At 40.5% G+C, this 22,077-nt stretch overlaps 1 protein-coding gene across 4 annotated transcripts in view; it reads right to left on the minus strand.

The window, feature by feature from the left end:
* Prkacb (protein kinase cAMP-activated catalytic subunit beta) overlaps nucleotides 1-22,077 on the minus strand; it is a 92,178-nt gene that overhangs the window by 42,291 nt on the left and 27,810 nt on the right. The window contains exon 1 of one of the 4 annotated variants that reach the window (XM_006233451.5): nucleotides 14,038-14,606. In XM_006233451.5, coding sequence (XP_006233513.1) covers nucleotides 14,038-14,224 — 187 coding nt within the window. In that variant the 5' untranslated portion in view covers nucleotides 14,225-14,606. 4 annotated transcript variants of the gene reach the window in all.

A 22,077-nucleotide genomic window follows, 5' to 3' on the forward strand; every position in this document is an offset into this window, starting at 1 on the left:
TTGTGTATCAAATGCCACTCTTTAACACAAACCGCACTGAGGAGGGTAATTTTAGATTGCAGCAGGATAAACAGCATTTCCTCGTTTTAATGAAGTCATCTCTACTTATGGAAGAAAACGTTCTTGGCTTTGAATGTCTTCACTCTATCATCATCACCATCATCACCATCATCACCATCATCACCATCACCACCACCACCACCACCACCACCACCACCACCACCATCATCATCATCATCATCACCATCACCACCACCACCACCACCACCACCACCACCACCACCACCACCATCATCATCATCATCATCATCATCATCATCAAGCCCAAATCTTTCTGCAGAAGCTGATCCTTCACGTCTTAGGCTGGGACCCTGTCATGACAGGGCCACAGAATGCTCCCCCTGTAAGGGACACCTGGACCAGCCCTTTCCGGCTCAGCAGAGTGCTGCTGAGCGATGCTCTGAGCAAACACTCACTGTGACAACAGAGTGTCTATTTTTAGCTGCAGGTTTGCTTGAAGTGAACAGCTCCTGCCTGCCTGTGATAAGATGCTGCAGTACATGCTATGGCAGGTTTTCTCGGAACACAAAATAAAAGCACTTTTGAACAAGCTTATAAAAATAATCATAGCAAAATCATTTTCCCAAAATAATTTTAACAAAGGCTCCAAAGCCAAAACGTACATATTTATTTCATTCTTAATTCATTATTCTAAACTACTTATAATTAAATGCAATCCTCAAAAAAAATCAATACAATTTTGGCAGCATCTTATTTTCAGAATTAGTATTTTAAAATTAGTGCCCAAAAGAAGCTAACAAAAAATAGTATTTGGATAACCAAGTAATTAAAAGCAAGTTAATTAAATGTGGTTATCTTCAACCCTCACACTAAATAAAACCCTCCTTGTAGCATAAGGGTCTTCCTTCTAATGTTTACAATACAGAAAGCAAGAGCAGAGCAGGTGAGCACAAGAGATCAACCATAAAGACAATCAGAGCTGGACCATGGAGCTGTCAGCACTGTTATTGTTTACAGTCCTAACGGCTTTTACAGGCCCTTTACAATAGTGCCTACATTAAAAGCATCAACACGAATGTCATTACCACAGCTCTGGCTTTTATGACCACCTCTACAAAATACTTTTCCTTGTACAATTAAATATTTTAAAAAAATATATAGCGGAAGAGTCCCCAGACCGACTACTCACCATTCATGATGACAGGCAGTGTCCCCAGAGCATACTGCTCGGAACAACAGCCGGCTGCAAAGGGAGCTATGCTAATCTCCGGAGGCAGGGACGGTGTAAACAGGCACACTGGAGCAGGCGGCGAAAACCAGGCTCTCTTTTGTTTTAAAAAGAAAAGCCCCCGTAGCAACGCCTAAATGCCCAGTAGGAGGTACTACTAGAGAGCGGGCGAGTAAGCCAAAGAGGTTTTATGTAACGAGGTTCAGTTTTCCCAGCTAGCTATCCCAGCTTCCTTCATATACCTCCAGAATAACTCAAAATGGCAGAGAGAAATGCAAACGAGGAGGTATGCGGTATTCTCAATTGTATCTGCATGAGCTGTTACCACGGCAACATTAGACCAGCATTATCAGTGTCCTTCTGACCAAGAGCAGCTCTCCTGAAGCTGTAACCAACCAAAGCCAATAAAACACATTTTCATCTTAGGGCGACATGATCTCCAAATGACCACGTTCTCTACATGTGAGCACTGAGCTACCCTTTTCATATCTTTTCATATCAAACATATCTTTAAAATGCTGTTATCTTCCCATACTCACACAAGCCCATGTTGAATCCGGCGAGGACGACAGGAGATGATTGCACCTAAATGCCTCTCATTACAGCAGCTCCTGCGGCTGCGGACCTCAAGGAGACTGGAGTGCTGCGTGCTGCTGCTAGCGACTATTGGCGATGAATCTTATTGCCCAGATCGCTGACAGCTTTCGTTTTCCATGAGGCAAAAGCCATACTGCAGCACAAATGCTAACTATCTAACATTCTGGACCATAGCAGAGGTGCAGTGCTGTCTATGATCTTCCTTTATAAAGGAAAATCAGGGAAAACACTTGTAAATTTCCATTAAGTTCAGCATTAAGTATCTGATGTTACCCAGATATTATTTAAAAAGACCCCACACAACAAATTTACTGGTAATCATTACTCAAGAGTGATGTTCCATCCATTACACAGTACTCTGAGGACAGACTATATGGCAAGGTGCGTAGGCTGGGTAGCATGACCAGTGGGCTGTTCTAATCCCAGAGACCTGAGATTTGCAGCTCTAGTGACAGGAAGAACAGGGACTAGAGAACCCTGTCTGTGAGGCAGACCATCAGCAGGTGTGTCTGCTTCTTTGTGCAGTGCACCTGTGGTGATGAATAGTGAGCAAAGCTCCCCAAGAAACACCTAGACAGGGAGCTGGAAGGGACTTTCACTGCTCTGGTGCAGACCTGTCACAGACGAGCTGAGAAGCCTTTCAGGAGGCTCTACTGGCCTCTGGGTAAGAATACTCAAGTCTGCTTTGTGCTTTGCTGCTCAGATCCCCGGCTTGGTCTGGAAGGCTTAGTAGGTGCACGGTCAGATGAAGGCCCCAAACTCTACACTGCAATACTATCAGAGGTAAAGTGAACTGTAAGTAACTAGTGGGAAATGTCCAGCTCCCCTAGCTTAATGTCCTAGCAGAGGCAGGAGCACAGTGATGGTCTAGACAGAGGTTCAGCAAGAAAATGGCTGCACAGGGCATCATGAGCCCCACTTGAGATCCAAAATTTAAAGCTGCTATGGGCCAAACATGTGCTTCCCCATCTATGCCCAGCCCACCAGCATACAACACTGAGTTCTGGGAGCCAGGACAAAAGCTGAAACCAGCGGTAAGTAATGTCTGTCACACCAGAATCAAGAGATGAGTAGCACATGCCATGCAGGACACTAAATCTACAACTGGACTGAAGACACTGAGGATGAAATGAAAAGACCAGTCCTTGGAGGAAAACAAACAGAATGCAGAGTTACTACATATACCTTATTTTAAGGATTTGATTTTTGCCCAAACACATATCCACATATCATTCATGATAAGAAGGATAAGCAGAAATAGGATTTATGTACAATTTAAAAAATATTTGCAACTGGCTCATAAAACATTAGATGAAATAAAAGGGAACTGTTTAAAGACTTGATGAGAATGATACAGCAGATGGAAATTTCAGTACAGAAAAGAGAAATACGAAAATACAAAAAGTAGAGGTCTGATAAATAAATATAAAAACTTAAACTCACAATAATATTAACATCACGTTTCAGGAGGAAAACGACAACCCTGCAATGCTGAGCTGAAGTGATGTGTAAATACAAACAACAAACCCCAAGGAACCTGCACGCCTCAGACAGGGATCAATCTGAGGGACCAACATACACCTAATAGAAACAAGAGGGAGGAGAGGAGACGTGTTATAAGAATAGTGACTGACCATGTCTCATTGAAAGTAGAACAAGCCCTAGTCTATGAACCAGGTGAGCTAACAGGTAAAGTACTGCTAACTAGGACAAACACAGAGACACCCACACCTAGACACTTCAAATTCAAGTTACTGAAAAATAAAAACAAAGAAGAAACCTTAAAAGCAGCAACAATTCAATGAATGCTAACTTCTCAATCAGAACTAAGCGTGGCCAGAAGACTGTGACATGATATATGGAAAATGCTAGAAGACATAAGAAACAAAACTGTCCAGTAATAGCTGTATACCCAGGAAAATGATTGTCCAAAAACATAAAATAGAGCATTTCCAGGAGAAATTACAATACAGACTATGTGCTTTAAGTACAAATGCACAATGGAGTTTTCAGATGACAATGGAATGCCATTAGAGAGTGAACTGACAGGAAGGGATAAAGAGTAACAAAGCACAAACCATAAGGAAACACTTCTGTGGATGTACACACATGAAGGTTATGCATAGTACTAGACATGTGACTGTGTATGAGCTGGTGAGTATCCAACCTTAAACTGCTAGGGATGAGCTCAAAAATGTACACATGCATTATTAGTTCAAAGAAGTTTTATTTTACAAGAGAATTATATCAATCATATCCTAAGATCTCCCAGGGACTAAACCACCAACCAAAGTGTACACATTGGGGGACCCATGGCTCCAGCTGCATATGTAGCAGAGGATGGCCTTGTCTGACGTCAATGAGAGGAGAGGCTCTTGGTCCTATGAAGGCTCGATGCCCCAGTGTAGGGGAATGCTAGGGAGGTGAGGTGGGAGTGGGTGGATGGGGGAGCACCCTCATAGAAGCATGGGGAAGGGGTATGGGAGAGGGGAAACAGGGAAAGGGGCTAACATTCAAAAATACAAATAAATAAAATAGCCAATAAAAAATAGAGAAGTTAAAAACAAACAAACAAACAAACAAAAAACCCAAAAAACAAGGTTCAAGTATGGGTCATCTGTAAGAGACAGCCTAAAAACACAAACAGGAAAGATAATAGATAAAAGATCACCTACTTAGAAGATACTATATAGTTTGTTAATAAATATTCAAGAAACAAACGGCCATTCATTATACAACAACACAGCTGGAAAAGTAGCGACTCTATTGAACAGAAAAGCTCCTGCATTATCAAAGCAGACACTGGAAAACTGAAAGAGAAGTAGGTGACAATAACTGTATCCATGTGCTGTTTGAAGCAGACATACAGTATACAGCCTGTGTCTGTAAGCAGTTCTGTGTGAAGGGTTGTGAGTGTATGCTCATATATCTGGACAGCAGGCCCCACGACAGACCTAAGCATGTGACAGGTGCAGCCCATTGCTCTACCAGCTGTGTTCTGGAAAGCAATTTCCCTCCACATTAACTCATTGTGGGGCTTCCCCTAATACTTCATTTCTATGAAGACATGACCCAGAGACCACCCATTTTAATTTTGTAATGAATAATGATTCTTAACCATGTACACACCTAGAGCTAGTAGAAAATCCAATATCATTGTGAAACCCACGTTTCCCTTTCTACATTGCAAATAGGATTGTTCTGAACCTTGTAGTGCTGACAGGGATCCACCTGTACACCTGTTCCTCAGTGCAAGTCACCAGGCGAAGCTTGTCCTTAGGGAAATTAGATAGCATTTTCTGGATCTCTGTTCATTTCATTGCTTCCAATGAAGAACATCCTTCCAGAGTTACTCTTTGCTCTGTTCTTCTAGATCACAGCTACACAGAATGGACCATGCCCAGCAAACAAGCAATGAGGCTCCCTGACTCTCCATCTGTGCACCTCAGCTCCTATCTTCATCCCCAGGTCAGTCGATGTGCCCGCCCTTCCTGGCAAGAGTGGTAACACTTCATATGCTGGAGGCCCATGATGAACACAACACATGAGATGAAGTCAGACAGGAGCAAATGATGCAGTGCGGAAATGCGTGTAAGTGTGAACTTGAGGCTCACACACATGGGTGTACTACTTCAGAGTAGACTTTCTAATCTGTAAACGGAAGGCTGTGTTCTAAAATAATGCTAAACACACAAGCCAGCAACCAGTCTGTTTACTGGCATTACCAAGCATTATATATGGTCTATAATTATATATGGTGCCTTTATACAATTATCAGAGCAGTAACTTTGTTGATGGCGGTATTTCTCTAACGACATGAACAATGCATTGACCTACGAATTAGCACAGCTATAGCATCACTATGCAATTCAAGGCTTGTACGTCATTGTGTTCTAGTGGATCTGCCACCACAGTCGAGGTCCACTGCTCACTGAAAGTCAGTGACGCATGGCTAGCGTTGGTGACTTCAAGGCTCTTCCTAATAAATCATAGGAAAAGCAGACAGGAAGTGAATTTGGATAAATCAAACTTGTACAATGACACTGAAAACTCATACACAAAAATACAGCACTAAAAGCCAGCAGAATGTTGTTCTTTTACAATGTACATGCACACGCGCTGTATTCATGTGTAAAACAAGATAATAAATGAATTAATTCAAAAGGCTTGTTCAATCGTTTAAAATACATTCTCTTATCAAGTATAATCAAGGACTTGCAAGACGGCCGAATGAAAGACATCTGGCAGAAAGTCTGAAGGCATGAATTCTATCCCTAGGCCCCACAGTGTGGATGGGGAGAACTAACTTCTGTAAGTGATCTGTCGGTCCTCTGACTTCCACATCTGTGCCCTGGCATGCATGTCACACACACACACACACACACACACACACACACACACACACACACACACACACAGATAGAGGGGGGGGGGTTCAGTAAGTTTTTAAAAGCATAATTAAAGAATCGAAAACAGGACAGATTTTGGAAATCCTCAAATCCTTGGACACTGTATCACAAAGAGATCCCAAGGAAAATAAGAAAACCTTCTGTATAGCAGGGAACAACCTATGACCATTTCTCGTTCGCTCCCAGGCTCCATGCACCCCATGCCGAGAGGCCCCACAACCTCACAGAAGTGCTGTGCCTCCGTCTGCGAACCAACTGTGGAATTGAAAACTGGGTGATTAGCAGGTCCCAAAGTAATCATTTCTTCCATTTTTTTGAAACTAATGAAAATGGAAGAAATAATCAATAAAATTGAAAATATGAAAGTCTCACCAATAATACAGAACTACAAATATTGAGGAACATTTACATATGACAAAACACTAATTATTGAATTGAAAAATAAAAAAAAAGAATATCATGACAAAAGGCTAGACAAAAGATCATAAAGAAACATTATTAGCAATTTCATGCTAAGCACATTTAGGTTTAGGTAAATTAGTAAAAATACAAATTACGAGAACCCAATCAGAAAAAAATGGATAAATTATTTAAAAGTTACAAATTATCAAAAACTAACTCACAAAGAAGTAGAAACCCTGAATTGGCACACAGGGGCTGGAGAGATAGCTCAGTAGTTAGGAGCATTGGCTGAGAGGACCCAGGTTCAATTCAGCACCTACATGTTAGCTCATGACTGTCTGTAACTCCAGTTCCAGGCCTTCTGACACCCTCACACAAGCATATATGCAGCCACACCAATATGCATAAAATAAAAAGAAATTAAAAAAATTAAAATAGTTAAAAGGTTTTCCCATAATTGAAAGCTCAAATCCAAATGGGTTCATGAAGGAATACTATGAAGTTATTAAATATAAAACCAGTTTTATACAAGAACAGAGTATTCACAGTTATACAGAATTCAGATTAGAACACTTGTGACTCATTTTCTGAGGACTAAAAAGAAAACTGGGAAAGCCCTAAAGAAAGCTACAGAGTAGTACTCCACAGTGCTGATGCAGAGATCTCCGCCCAAATTCTGCAAGTGCGCTGAAGGGTCACTCCGTGGCATGCAGGCTTACCTCAGGAAGGCAAGACGGTTCCATGTTGAAGACTAGTGAATCAAGTACATGAAGAGCACACAGGACAAACCACATGACCATGTGCATGTGCAGCAACGGCATGCTACAAACTCCTGTAGCCTTTAAATCCTCTCAAGAGCTAAGAGTAGAAGGGGCTCTTACACTATGCAGGGACTAATATGCAGAGAAAACTCCAGTGGGAATCACAGTTGACAGTGAAGGACGAATGGACTGTTTTCCCATAAGGTGAGCACAAAGCACTCAGCTGTATAAACTTTGTAGAGCCATGGAATTAGGAGAAATATTAAAGATGTTCCAATGTGTAAGAAGCTTTATGTGAAGATAACATGATCTAATCTGAAGAGAATTTTAAATGTATAAAGAAACTATTAAGAATAATTTAAAAATAAGCATATAAAAGTGAAATTAAGAAATGGTCTTATTCACAAAAGCATTAGTAGAATTAAAGCTCTTAGAGATGAACTCAGAGGTATCACAGACAGTAATGAGCACCTACAGAGATTGAGAGGGACGTGACTTGTTAAGATGACAATTTCTCACAAAGTAATCAATAGATCCCACACCGTATCTAGAGAAACTTCAATAGGCTTGTCTGTAGAAGATGAAAAGGTGATCTAGAAATTTATATGGAAAGACAAAGCCCTCAAAATAGTTCAAAGAATTTTGATAAAAGGACAAAATTAGCAAAATTACACTGCTGGATTCCAAAACTCATAGTGACCGAATCAGTGTGGTTGTTGTAAGAATACACATCGCTCACTGACGCAAGAGCTGTGATTCACAGATAAATGTCTACCTTGACACGGGTGAGCTCCGACAAAGGAATTAGATAGTTCAATGGAGGCAAGTTTTCATTAAAAATGAAGTCATGAGAACCAGACAGACATATAAAAACTTCAACCTATACTTCACAGTAAAGATAAAAGTGAAAGACGGGCCTGTGGGAGAAAACACAGATTAAAGATATACATGGGTTTGGTAAACAAAGATTTCCTAAGTCCTGGCACAAAAGGCACAGTACACAAAGGAAGAGGAAGATAAAACTGACTTCATTAAAGTGGTGACCTTTCCTTTTTCAAAGATAACATTTTAAGAAATAATGAGACCTGTCAGAAATAAGAGCAAATGTTTGCAAGTTATGTCTTCAAAAGAATTTGGACCGAGAGTATACAATGGATTCTTAAGACTTAATAAAAAGAAGGCACTTTAACTTTAAAAGTGGACAAAATATTTAAATATACATGTGTCCAAACCAGATAGACAAATGCTTCTGAGATTGTAAAAATAACCAGTATTACCAGTTATTCTGAACACAAAAACTGAAGCCTACTGGGACTCTCAGCTCAAACCTCAAACTGGCTGTGCCCTACAAGGCCAGAGAGCACATGAAGGAGCTCCACGCCTCCGAGTCACAAGCCAAGGGGAAAGCGGTGCGGCTACTTGGAGAAAGTATGCTGGCCGGTGCTTCTTTCTTAAAGAAGATTTATTTATTTTATGTATATGTATACTTAATTTATGTATATGTATACTTATTTTATGTATATGAGTGCACTATCTTCACACACTCCAGAAGAGGGCATCGGATTCCATTACAGATGGTTGTGAGCCACCATGTGGTTGCTGGGAATTGAACTCATAACCTCTGGAAAAGCAGCCAGTGCTCTGAACCGCTGAGGCATCTATCTCTCCAGCCTTGGCTATTTCTTCAAAATATAAAAATATATGATGCAATCATTTTATTCCCAGTACATTCCTATATAGTTACTAAAAAAACCTGTTCACTCAGACTTGTTTTCAAATGTTTATCCTAACATTATCCAAATAGCCAAAGAATCTAGAAAGAATCCTTTTTTTAGTCAATCACAGAACAGAACAGATAAAGCAGATGTGTTCTGGCCATACAACACAAGATGATTTTGCAATAAACAGGAAACAACTACTTGTATATTCTGCAACATAGATGAAAGGTGTCAGAAACAATAGGTTACATACTATTTAATTCCAGTAATGTAAAACATCCAGAAAAAGAAATTAATAGAAAGAGGAGGTAGCTGAGTATTTATGAGTTTGAAGGAAGAGTGGGAGATCCGCTCTATCTGGATTCAATGATGGGAATGTAATGTTGGTACTCAAATGCTAGGGGTTGATGAGTTATTTTAGTATTTTTATTAAATATCTGTAAACCTTTCAAAGAAACTGCAAAGACCACAATGGAACCAGTTAGAAGAGTCCATCAGCATAAGCCTAAAGGATACAAAATATTAAGATAACAAAGCATTTACTCAGAACAGTGGGTCAGATGAACCCATACTCTTTATGTCTCCAAGAAGTTCAAAATCAAACCACACAGACAGACACAGCAGGAAGACTAAAAGAAGCACAGCTCTAACATCATAAACTACGTCTTGGTGAAAGTGAGCAGAGGATGATCAGAACACGAGGAAAGGAATAGTGGGTTCCAAAAGAATGAAAGATGGAGGGACAGGGCACTTTAAGAGCTAATATATGAAAGGCATTTTAACTATGAGCAAATCTCTACACGGGAAAAAACTGCAGAAGGAACGTCCATCAGAATACTGTGAACAGATATGGACAGGCAGGAAATTCACTAGTAGGCAACCATAAACTGTCATATTTGCTGTAGCTTAATAGTGCTAGTCTGAATCAAAGACGAAACACAAACCAACGGAAAGTGTGCTAGCTACAAGCACTTCCTAGTAGAAGACTGAGCAAATTAAATTATCCTCAAGTGCATATCACAGATTCTTTTGGCTCTTTTATCTAAGGTGTCATTATATTATGATTTCCCATTTTAAAAAATGATGTTAATATGGCTGGAAATATCGCTCGCCTACCCACTACATTCGTTCAGTTATACTCCCAGCATCACACACAGACATGGGGGAAAGAGAGGAGCGATGTGGAAGGGATGGAGACATTATATCGGCTTTCTATTATTACAGTTCAACATTCTGAATACTAAGTGTCATATTGCTTCTGGCTGCTACTGTTTCTGACTTCTAATTTCCCCCAGAATCTTTATAATCATAATCTTTAGAACTTTATAATCATAGTTTTAAAGATGCTTTATTTTTCTATTATGTGTATGAATGTTTCCCTATAAGAATGCATGAGTAGCACATGTGTGCCTGATGCCTAAGGCCTGAAGAGGTCTTTGGATCTCCTGGGACAGGAATTACAGGAGCTTGTGGACTGTCATGTGAGTTCTGGGTACTGAAGCCAGGTCCTCTGCCAGAGGAGCAAGTAAGTGCTCTTAACTCTGGGAAATTTCTCTGACCTCTATAATCAGTTTATAAACTATGATATAACAAATATTAAAATATTTTTAATGAGTAGAAATTGTTTATAATCAATGAGCTCCTAAAAGAGTTGCAAAATTTTAAAAAAGGAGAAAATTTAAAATTTAAAATTTTAAAAAAAATTTAGAAGTTACAATTGCACAAATTGGGTTTAGAGAGCTTCAAAAGGATTAAAAATGATAGTCTATTACAGTCACATGAGCTATAAGTTCTAAGGAAATTCATAGCCTAGGTCATTACAACATTTGCTGTACAATGCACTTGACTAAAATTAGCTTGTATGCACCAGAGAAACTGACAAGTATCCCTTGGGAAGGTCAGATAGAGTGTAGGAAGGTACTAACACACGGGCTCTTTAAAATGCTGCAGTTCAGACACTGAAGTGTGAAACTCAATGGCTAACAACATACAAGCCTTCGACTGCTTTCAGTTTTATAGAACTGCAATTCTGACAAAAATTATTTAAAATGGAAACAATAAATTTTCTAGGAAGACAAGTCAATGAATGTCAATAATGCATCTATTGAGTCAGGACAAAAGGAATTCCTCTGTGCGGTTACTAAAACGGGATGTATAGGTGTGTAAATAGCTATGACATATTTTATCAATCGGGAGTTACTGTTAATTAATTTGAAAGTAAAAGCTGAAACCCCTAGAACAACTCTGTAGCCTATGTTCTATATTTATTCCTACAAAAAATATCCTTGGAGAAGAAAAAACTTTGATTAAAGTTTATTACATTTCATATGTGCCATTTGATGAAAGGGGCATGCTATTATTCTCAGGTTGAAGCAGGAGGATGACAGTCATGGGCTGCTACATATTGAGTCCAAAGCTAACCTGAGCTACATTAAAAAAATAAAACCAAAATACCTTTTCAAAAACCAAAACTGCATTTACCTAAATGAACCTTCAATCTTTACTCAAGAGTCCATGTGCCTAATTTTTAGATTGTGACTTCCACACTTAGTTGTTTCTTAAAACAGCACTTTGGGACATGGCACCCCCTGGTGTGTCAGGAGACACGGCTTCCATTTTCTGGTAAAACATGTCATGCGTGTAAATTCCACTGAGTAGCTTCCAACAATCCAACAATGCCTGAAAACTGCTTACTGCCCAGAGCTCGTCTTTGGTCTAGTGAGACAGCTCCAAGAGTAGAGGCATTGTCCCTGAACCTGCTGACCTGGGTTCGATCCCCAGGACCTACATGGTGCAAGAAGAGAATGTCCTGCAAGCTGCCCTCTGGTTTCTACACTTACGCATTTTCACCCAGGACCCCAAACAAGTGTTTTTAAAGCCATTTCTTAGCACATACACAAACGGATGCAGACTGCTTTCACCACAGGGAACAAACAAGTGCAGAATACAGAAAGGACAGGATCAGCTTCTCTTCTCTGCATTTCCTCCGTGCACCGACACACCAGACACATGCTCACTGTGCTCCTCCTCACATAGGAAATCACAGGGCCTGTCAGAACGGTTTGAGGATATGAAAAGGAGAAGAGGGTGGGGGATCACTCACTGAACTCCAGCTGCTCCTTAGCCAGTTCTCACTCCAGCTCACTCCTCACACAAGTGCAACCTTGAGTCAGAACTGTGTGTGTGTGTACGCCATAATCCTAGTGCCCTGTTTTTGTCTTTTTCAAAAGAAAAGATAAAACTAGTATTCCTTAAAGTCTATTTCTTTAAAAGAAATTATGTGTTACAAAGCTGTATTCTGTCACTACATTTACTGATGTTTCAGAAAGTGCATAGGTCTTGTACACTATGGCCTGTCAGTCTGGTTGGAAACATAACCTCCAATGATTAAATTCCATCACAGTCATCCCAAAGCAGAAGACTAACTCTTCCCTTGTTAAAGTTAAAAATACTTTTAAAGAACACAAAAGGATCTCCAAAAGGGTTTAGAAGGCTGCAGTTTACAGAGCAGGCACCAGGACACGGGGCCCTTGTCACACAACAAGTTGAATACTGAGACTTTACTCCAGTTTTTAACAGTTCACTGAGACAGACAGAAGACTGCATGTGTTAGCTTCCTATGTAGTGATGATAACACGAAGTACTGCAATCTTTCTGAGAAGTTGGGCATAATGGTACAAGGTTAGAATTGTAGCATTCGGGAAGCTAGGCAGCAGGATTTACTTCCTTGAATTTGCAGCTGCACTGTGAGATCTTGTGTGAAAATACAGAGATAAAGACACACACACACACACACACACACACAGAAGCAGAGAGACACAGACACACACATGCACATATACATACATGTACAGACACATGTGCATATATACAGACATACATGCACACATATATACATATGCAGACGCACACAGACACATAGAATATGTTGAAAAAAATGGTTTTGTACAAAAATATGCCCTTTTTCATATCTCCCTAAAGTAGCTTCAAGTTAAAAAGCAACTGTGACATAGTAAACAGTAGTCTGAGCTGCCCCAGAGCCGGCTACGTGCACATTTTTATTTCAAAAATGAGTTCTCTTACTTAACTGCTCTACAATCCATGGACACAAGGAGGCAAGTCCTGCTTCTGTTTAATGAGTACATAAAGGCAGGAGAGAAGGCTCTGATGCCGAGGGCAGTGGCTGTGTCTCAATCACACCATGCGCTCCTTGGGAAGGGTCCAAGCTAACACGGGGAACTGAGGCACTCTGCTGTTTACATGTGAGCTCAGCCTGTCATCATCTTGCCATCAAAGGTGACAAATCATTTTAGCAAAACAGTAAGTCTGAATATTCTAACAGGTCCTAAAAATATGTAATACATTATACAATTTGTTTAACCTATTTTATATGTGATGTAAAATACAAGTATGAAAGATTTTGATTTCATCACGTAACAAATGTAAATTTTACATAGATTAATAACGTGCTTTTATTAGAAGGCCTTTTCTATAATACTTAAAGTGACTTTTACATGTACATTAAAGTAAGATGACAAACCTGTACAACGTAACTGTACATAAATGTTTCTTTTCACTTTTGAAATAAAAGAAATTTAAAAGTAAGTATATCACTTTCTATACTTTAGAACAAAAACCATAGTGACATATAACAGAAATTATGTAAGTGACACTGATATTTTGTAATTAATATTTGACCTAGGTAGTCAAAAAATTTTAAAAAAGAACGACATAGCTCAACTTATTTTTTATGAACTTTCTCACCATCTTGAAAAAAAAGAAGTCCTTATGTAAATCAAAAAACAGACAACACTGGATTCTTTGTATTTGATCCTAAAACTCCAAGTACTTTAGCTGCTAATTACAGTGTATCAGTTTAAAAACCAAACCAAACCACTTACTTGGTTTGTCCCATGAGGCAGTGTGCTCAGAGGCCTGAAGGCCTTCTTCCTCCAGAGCTGCCTTCTGGTCCTGTGCAGTGCCTTTGGAGTGCCTGTGAAACAGCCGGCTGGCAAACCCCTCCAGTTTCTGGAGGGCGGTGGGCGTGCCAGTGTGCTGGCCAAAGGACAGTTCTTTGTGAGCTGCCATTCACGTGCATTTACACTTTAACTGCAAATGCTTCAGAAGGAGCTCAACTTCCTACCAAGAAGCTAAAAGCTATGCATGTGTTAAACTTCCTGTCTGCAGGGTTTGCAAACCACTACTGCCGCGGCTTCCTGTTAATATAAAACAGCACAGTAGTGCGCCTTTCTCAGCGAAACTCCTCATCTCAGCTAGAGACGCATACTTTAAAACATGCAATATCACTAAAGGCTCTCGGTTTGAGTGTTCTGATATTGGTATGCCTGAGAACGAGCACGAGAACTTTAAAGGTTCATAGATAGAGAAGGATAAGAAGTATTTTTGAAAATGTGGAAAACTAGTTAAACATGTATTACAACCCCATGTAAATAACCAGAGGCCAAATATTAACACGCTAGAATGAGTTTACAGGAAGTCAGCTCACAGACTTTATGAATCTTTATAAGCAGTTTACTTTTCATCAAAATTGGTTCAAAAAATAGCAATGGATAACATGACATGACTAAGAAAAATATTTACTAATCTCATAATTTCAAAGGACTCAGAGGTTAATGTATATGAGAACTACAGAAACAGCATACCAGTACCACCTATTAATTTACAGATAATGTGCCTGTCTATAAATAATAAATTTCAAAACATTCTAACATTTGGAAAGAATGAGAAAAAAATCAGATTTAAATTATGAAATCATATGGTAACCATAAGTTCTAATTTTATAAGCTGTTAGCAGTACCAGAACTTTTCCTTGAGAGAAAAGAACCCCTTCAGTTGGCTGGTGAATGTTAAACGCCTAACACACACGACTGCTGTTTCCTTGGTCTTATAATTTAATGATCTCTTAGAAACATCACATACAATAAAAAAATATCATGTCCAGTTTACAAGATAAAGGTACTGGTGGTATATAGGAAGGACTTTGGGTTTTGGCTTCTTGACTCATGTGTGTCAGATATGTATGGTTTTCTCTTTGGAAGTGCAAATAAAGGAAAAGAGGGAAAAGAAAGGGAAAGACTTTTAAAAAGTCTTTCTGAAATATGTCTAAATCCATATTTCCTGTTAACTATTTTAACATAATAAATAACAATAAAAATGGTAAATAAACTAAGCAATCATGCAGTCACACTAGGGCAGCACACTGCAGGCTCCCAGGCAGGCCTGCCAGGGAGACCGTGAGCAGAGAGCTCTGCTACCTAAAACCCTCAGGGTCTCTGGAGTTATACAACCAGGGTAGACAGGTATGCAGGACCTACATGACCAGCCTCAGCCTTAAAATGTGTGGCTTTCTCTTAGGCCCTCGGTTACCTTGACTGGCTCTCCTGATAGAAAGAGCACCAGTGGAAGGGGAAGCCCTCGGTCCTGCCAAGACTGAACCCCAGTGAACGTGACTGTTGTGGGGAGGGCGGTAATGGGGGGAGGATGGGGAGGGGAACATCTATAAGGAAGGGGAGGGGGAGGGGTTGGGGATGTTGGCCCGGAAACCAGGAAAGTGACTAACACTCGAAATGTAAATCAGAAACAGTCAGGTTAATAAAGATGGAGGGAAAAGAATTCTGCTCACTGTCCCGCTCAGCTAGTCACCTGTCAGCAGAGGGCTGCTGCATAACACTGAGGGAAGCAGCCACACTGGCCCACGGCCCTTACCTTGTCATACTATACTGGCTGTTTGTCACCTTGTGCTCCCTTTGTTACTATCCGAATTTGTGAGCACATGAGTTCGTATATGCATATTATTACATACAATAAGATCAATAAAGCATGTAAGCATTACTTTTAGCACTCCAAAGGTCTAACTAAAATCACCAAATACTAGAAAACATTACCATTAACAACAGGACTCTAATGGTAAACAAACTAGTAAGCACCAAGTAATTTATTCAGTTAATAACAGAAGTGATATTATTGGACTTTTCACAGTTGCCTACAATACTCTTCTGTTCAAGTGCAAATGTAGATTTCCAAAAACGCTCCCCATTCATTTCTGCTGCATGGCCTCCCCACATATACTCCCATGGTGGTCCCTTGCCAAACATAACACTTTCTCAGCTATAATGCTTTTTAATAGGCATCTAGCTTATGTTTGATGTTACCTAAATACAGAAAGTCCCACATTCAAACAAGAACACTGGGATTCATTCAACTAAAGTACATAAGATTTAAAATTATAGCAAAAAAGTAAACTTCACAAACTGAGTATCTTGAAAATGCTATGTTGGATAGCTCTTTGCTGGTGGTGGTAATAAAACTGGTTCCTTTTGTTCCAAAGACCTTGCAGAACACAGAGTATTTAATGTTAAAATATCTGTCTGTACTAATGTGACCAGGAAGCTGTTGCTACGGAGGTGCCACAGGGACCTGGATTTTATTTTAAAGGACTCTGCTGGCATCTACTGCCTGAAAGGCACAACTGCAGCTCCAACTAAACTGGAATTACAAGAAGCAGCAGCGGGTGTGGAGGTAAATTCGCTCTGATTGCCGAGAGATGTGGCGCGCGCGCGCAGTACACAGACTTGCACACATGAATACTGAATAGCAAATATTAGCAATATATTTTCTAAGTACTTTACCATATGTAGTATCACATGTGTGACATTAAGGTTCATAAAGTCTTCACAAATGAATAGTAACCCCAGTATTGTGACTCCCACCACCCACCCCAGTGCTATTTGGGGATTCAACCAGGGGTCTCATACATTCTAAACAATGACTGCACTGGCTAATATTTATTTTCAGATATTTCAGACAGTGTATTTTGAGACAGGACTTTGTTATGTAGCCCAGACTGGCCTGGAATTTGAGATTCCCTTGTCTCTGAGTTCCTGAGCACTTGGGACAGCAGGACAATGGCTCATCTGACCACGTCCACTTCAAGAAGAAACTGCCCTTGGGCTGCATGAGGATGACTCTTCAGAAGCAGCTTTCTAATCAGTTTCAGTTTTTCATGGATGGAAAGGGAGGTGAAGGTGGGCACGATGGGCTGCTGGACCTACTGGCAGGGGTCTGAGACTGCCATAGTGTGTTTTCCTTCAGACGGTTGGTCACTTTGGAGTCGCAGTTTCATGTCCATATCTATGTGTGCAAGCACACTGGGGCCTAGCAAACTTATGTACAGAAGTCTGAGGGTTAAGCAAGTCATGGAATCATATTTAGTAGTAATGACACTGCCTTCATGTGGAGGACAAATGACACCATGACCTTATTACTCAAATATGGCTTTACACAGCAAGTGAGATTCATGGTGCATAGCACAGTGACTGGCATTTACCTACATAGTCAGAATAGCTCATGTTTTCAGTGAATATTTCACCGTGTAGATTTATAACAATGTGGATATCCACTTACTATTAAACTGCATTTGTACCTACTGAAACTCCAATGGCTGAATATGTGTATACCTACTTCTGGGTCCCAGTCTTTTATTTTATCTACCCGTGTCAAGTCCCTGCACATGCACCATGCTGACTTGGAAGCTGCAGAGTTGCCAGCCAATCTAAAATCTTACAGTGTAAATCTGCTAACTCCCATTATAGTACCTTTCTGCAATCTCTCTCTCTCTCTCTCTCTCTCTCTCTCTCTCTCTCTGTGTGTGTGTGTGTGTGTGTGTGTGTGTGTGTGTGTTAGTTAGTTAGTTAGTTAGTTAGTTAGTTAGTTAGTTAGGGTTTTACTGCTATGAACAGACACCATGACCAAGTCAACTCTTATAGGGAAAACATTTCATTGGGGCTGGCTTGCAAGTTCAAAAGTTCAGTCCACTGTCACCAAGAGGGGAGCATGGCAGTATCCAGGCAGATATGATATAGGAGGAGCTGACAATTCTATATCTTATTCTGAAGGAACAGGAAAAAACTAGCTTCTAGGGAGCTAGGATGAGGGTCTTAAAGCCCACACCCACAGTGACCCACCTACTCCAACAAGGTCACACCTTCTAATAGTGCCATCCCCTGGGCCAAGCATATTCATACCATCAGATCCCATAGTTCTCATAGGCTTCTTCAAACACATGATCTAGGCCATACCTAGCCATTGTATAATAAAAAAAATACATTTATCCAACTTTCAAAGTCCCCATAGTCTATAGCAGTCTGAAAAGTGCTAAAAGTCAAAATTCAAAGTCTCTTCTGAGATTCATCCAATCATTTAACTGTAATCCCCAAGGCAAGACAGGAAACCAGATGGGCAAACTCCAAACTCTGCATCTCCATGTCTGATGCCAACTGCAACTAAGGCTTCACCTTCATAATGGCCTCCCATGGCCTCTCACAGTGCCCAGCCTCAGCTGCTCTCCATGACCCCTTCATGCCTTCAAAACCAGTACCACCTGGGTGACTCTCACACATTACCAAGTACAACTGCAGCATGAGGTACAGCCTTGGCTATCTCTGGAACACAGCTTCTTTGTGCTCTCTGAAAACACTTCCCAGATTTCACCTCAGTGATGCTGGTCTCTTCTTAATCACCACTAATGTCTTAGCTCCAGCAACCAGCATCAATTGTCCAGCAGTCTCTTCTATTCTTGAATATAAAGCCAAAGCTCCAGGGCCAAGGCTGCCACGTTCTGCTGCTCGATGGGGCTGGAACATGCCCGCCCCTCCTTAATTCTGTTTTCCAACTCCCTCACTGCCTAAGGTTGGTTGTCTTGGAACTTGCTCTGTAGATTAACCTTGAACTCAGAAATCTGCATGGCTCTGTCTCTGGAATGCTGGGATTAAAGGCCTGGGTTTAAGATTTTCTTTACCTAAAACTTCCTCTGTCCCAGGCAGGCCTTGAACTCAGAGATCTTCTTGACTTTGACTTCTGGGACTAAAAGTGTGTACCACCATGTCTGGGCCACTGTTCTTAAGATCCAGATCAAAAACCTGTGTCCTCCAGCTTCAAGATCTGGATCACAAGTGTGTTCTCCATTTCGGGAGTGTAGCTCATTCCAGATTAAAAGTCCAAACTATGTCTTGTTCAACTGCAAACACTCTTGCCCTGAGATCACCACTCCCTTGATCTCTTTATCTACTTAAATAAAGAATTTAGCTGCATTTGATTTCCTGGTGCCCCTTTATTATTACTTGAATCATACATTTTATATTTTTCCTAAGTTTGCTATGCTTGTTCAAAAACCACTCTTCATGAGACTTAACCAGAGAACAAAGTGTCTGTTGGGCTTTTTTGAGACTTCCTTTGTCAATTAATACAAATCTGTTTACTTTAGCCTCAGGTAGGCTCTTCAGACAAGGGCAAAAAGCAGTCACATTCTTCACCAAAATATCATAAAAAGAGTCTCTTGGTCACATGTTAAAATTATTCTCCACTGAAACTTCTTGGGTTAGATCAGCACAGGTCAAATCACTGCAACAAAGTCTTCCATTTTCCTACTAGGATGGCCCAGTAAGCCCCATTTAAAGCATTCCACTGCTTTCCAAATCCAAACTCCCCAAATCCATATTCTTCCAAACAAAAGCATGGTCAGGCCTATCACAGCAATACTGCAGTTCCTGGTACAAATTTCTTAGGGTTTTACTGCTGTGAACAGACATCACAACCAAGGCAACTCTTTTTTTTTTTTTTTTTACATTTTATTTTATTTTTTTTTTATTAACTTGAGTATTTCTTATATGCATTTCGAGTGTTATTCCCTTTCCCGGTAGGGGCAAACATCCCCCTCCCCCCTCCCCTTCCTTATGGGTGTTCCCCTCCCAACCCTCCCCCCATTGCCGCCCTCCCCCCACCAGTCTAGTTCACTGGGGGTTCAGTCTTAGCAGGACCAAGGGCTTCCCCTTCCACTGGTGCTCTTACTAGGATATTCATTGCTACCTATGAGGTCAGAGTCCAGGGTCAGTCCATGTATAGTCTTTGGGTAGTGGCTTAGTCCCTGGAAGCTCTGGTTGCTTGGCATTGTTGTACATATGGGGTCTCGAGCCCCTTCAAGCTCTTCCAGTTCTTTCTCTGATTCCTTCAACGGGGGTCCTATTCTCAGTTCAGTGGTTTGCTGCTGGCATTCGCCTCTGTATTTGCTGTATTCTGGCTGTGTCTCTCAGGAGCGATCTACATCCGGCTCCTGTCGGTCTGCACTTCTTTGCTTCATCCATCTTGTCTAATTGGGTGGCTGTATATGTATGGGCCACATGTGGGGCAGGCTCTGAATGGGTGTTCCTTCAGTCTCTGTTTTAATCTTTGCCTCTCTCTTCCCTGCCAAGGGTATTCTTGTTCCCCTTTTAAAGAAGGAGTGAAGCATTCACATTTTGATCATCGTCTTGAGTTTCATTTGTTCTAGGCATCTAGGGTAATTCAAGCATTTGGGCTAATAGCCACTTATCAATGAGTGCATACCATGTATGTCTTTCTGTGATTGGGTTAGCTCACTCAGGATGATATTTTCCAGTTCCAACCATTTGCCTACTAATTTCATAAACTCGTTGTTTTTGATAGCTGAGTAATATTCCATTGTGTAGATGTACCACATTTTCTGTATCCATTCCTCTGTTGAAGGGCATCTGGGTTCTTTCCAGCTTCTGGCTATTATAAATAAGGCTGCAATGAACCTGAGTTTTTGATCTTAGCCATTCTCACTGGTGTGAGGTGAAATCTCAGGGTTGTTTTGATTTGCATTTCCCTTATGACTAAAGATGTTGAACATTTCTTTAGGTGTTTCTCAGCCATTCGGCATTCCTCAGCTGTGAATTCTTTGTTTAGCTCTGAACCCCATTTTTTAATAGGGTTATTTGTTTCCCTGCGGTCTAACTTCTTGAGTTCTTTGTATATTTTGGATATAAGGCCTCTATCTGTTGTAGGATTGGTAAAGATCTTTTCCCAATCTGTTGGTTGCCGTTTTGTCCTAACCACAGTGTCCTTTGCCTTACAGAAGCTTTGCAGTTTTATGAGATCCCATTTGTCGATTCTCGATCTTAGAGCTTAAGCCATTGGTGTTTTGTTTAGGAAATTTTTTCCAGTGCCCATGTGTTCCAGATGCTTCCCTAGTTTTTCTTCTATTAGTTTGAGTGTGTCTGGTTTGATGTGGAGGTCCTTGATCCACTTGGACTTAAGCTTTGTACAGGGCGATAAGCATGGATCAATCTGCATTCTTCTATATGTTGACCCCCAGTTGAACCAGCACCATTTGCTGAAAATGCTATCTTTTTTCCATTTGATGGTTTTGGCTCCTTTGTCAAAAATCAAGTGACCATAGGTGTGTGGGTTCATTTCTGGGTCTTCAATTCTATTCCATTGGTCTATCTGTCTGTCTCTGTACCAATACCATGCAGTTTTTATCACTATTGCTCTGTAATACTGCTTGAGTTCAGGGATAGTGATTCCCCCTGAAGTCCTTTTATTGTTGAGGATAGCTTTAGCTATCCTGGGTTTTTTGTTATTCCAGATGAATTTGCAAATTGTTCTGTCTAACTCTTAAGGCAACTCTTATAAGGACAACATTTATTTGGGGCTGGCTTACAGGTTCAGAGGTTCAGTTCATTGTTAAGGCAAGAACATGTCAGCATTCAGGCAGGCATGGTGCAGGAGGAGCTGAGAGTTCTAATCTTTATCTAAAGGCTGATAGAAGACTGGATTCCAGGCAGCTAGGGTGAGAGTCTCAAAACCTACTCCCACAGTGACACACCTACTCCAATAGGGCCACACCCTCTAATAGCCACTCCCTGGGCTAAGCATATACAGATCATCACAGCATGCTAACATACTAACTTTTTAGTCTCTCCCTTGTTTTTGTACATTTCTTGGAATTTTATATATAGATTTAATCATTTTGAACAGGGTTCCCCTAAGATTTATGCCATCCATTTACTTCTTTGTTATATTGAATGTCTACGACTTTCAGCATAACATTCACAAGAGAGGACACATGTTTTTGATCCAGA

The sequence above is a fragment of the Rattus norvegicus genome, chromosome 2, assembly GCF_036323735.1.
Source record: "Rattus norvegicus strain BN/NHsdMcwi chromosome 2, GRCr8, whole genome shotgun sequence".
NCBI classification, from domain to species: domain Eukaryota; kingdom Metazoa; phylum Chordata; class Mammalia; order Rodentia; family Muridae; genus Rattus; species Rattus norvegicus.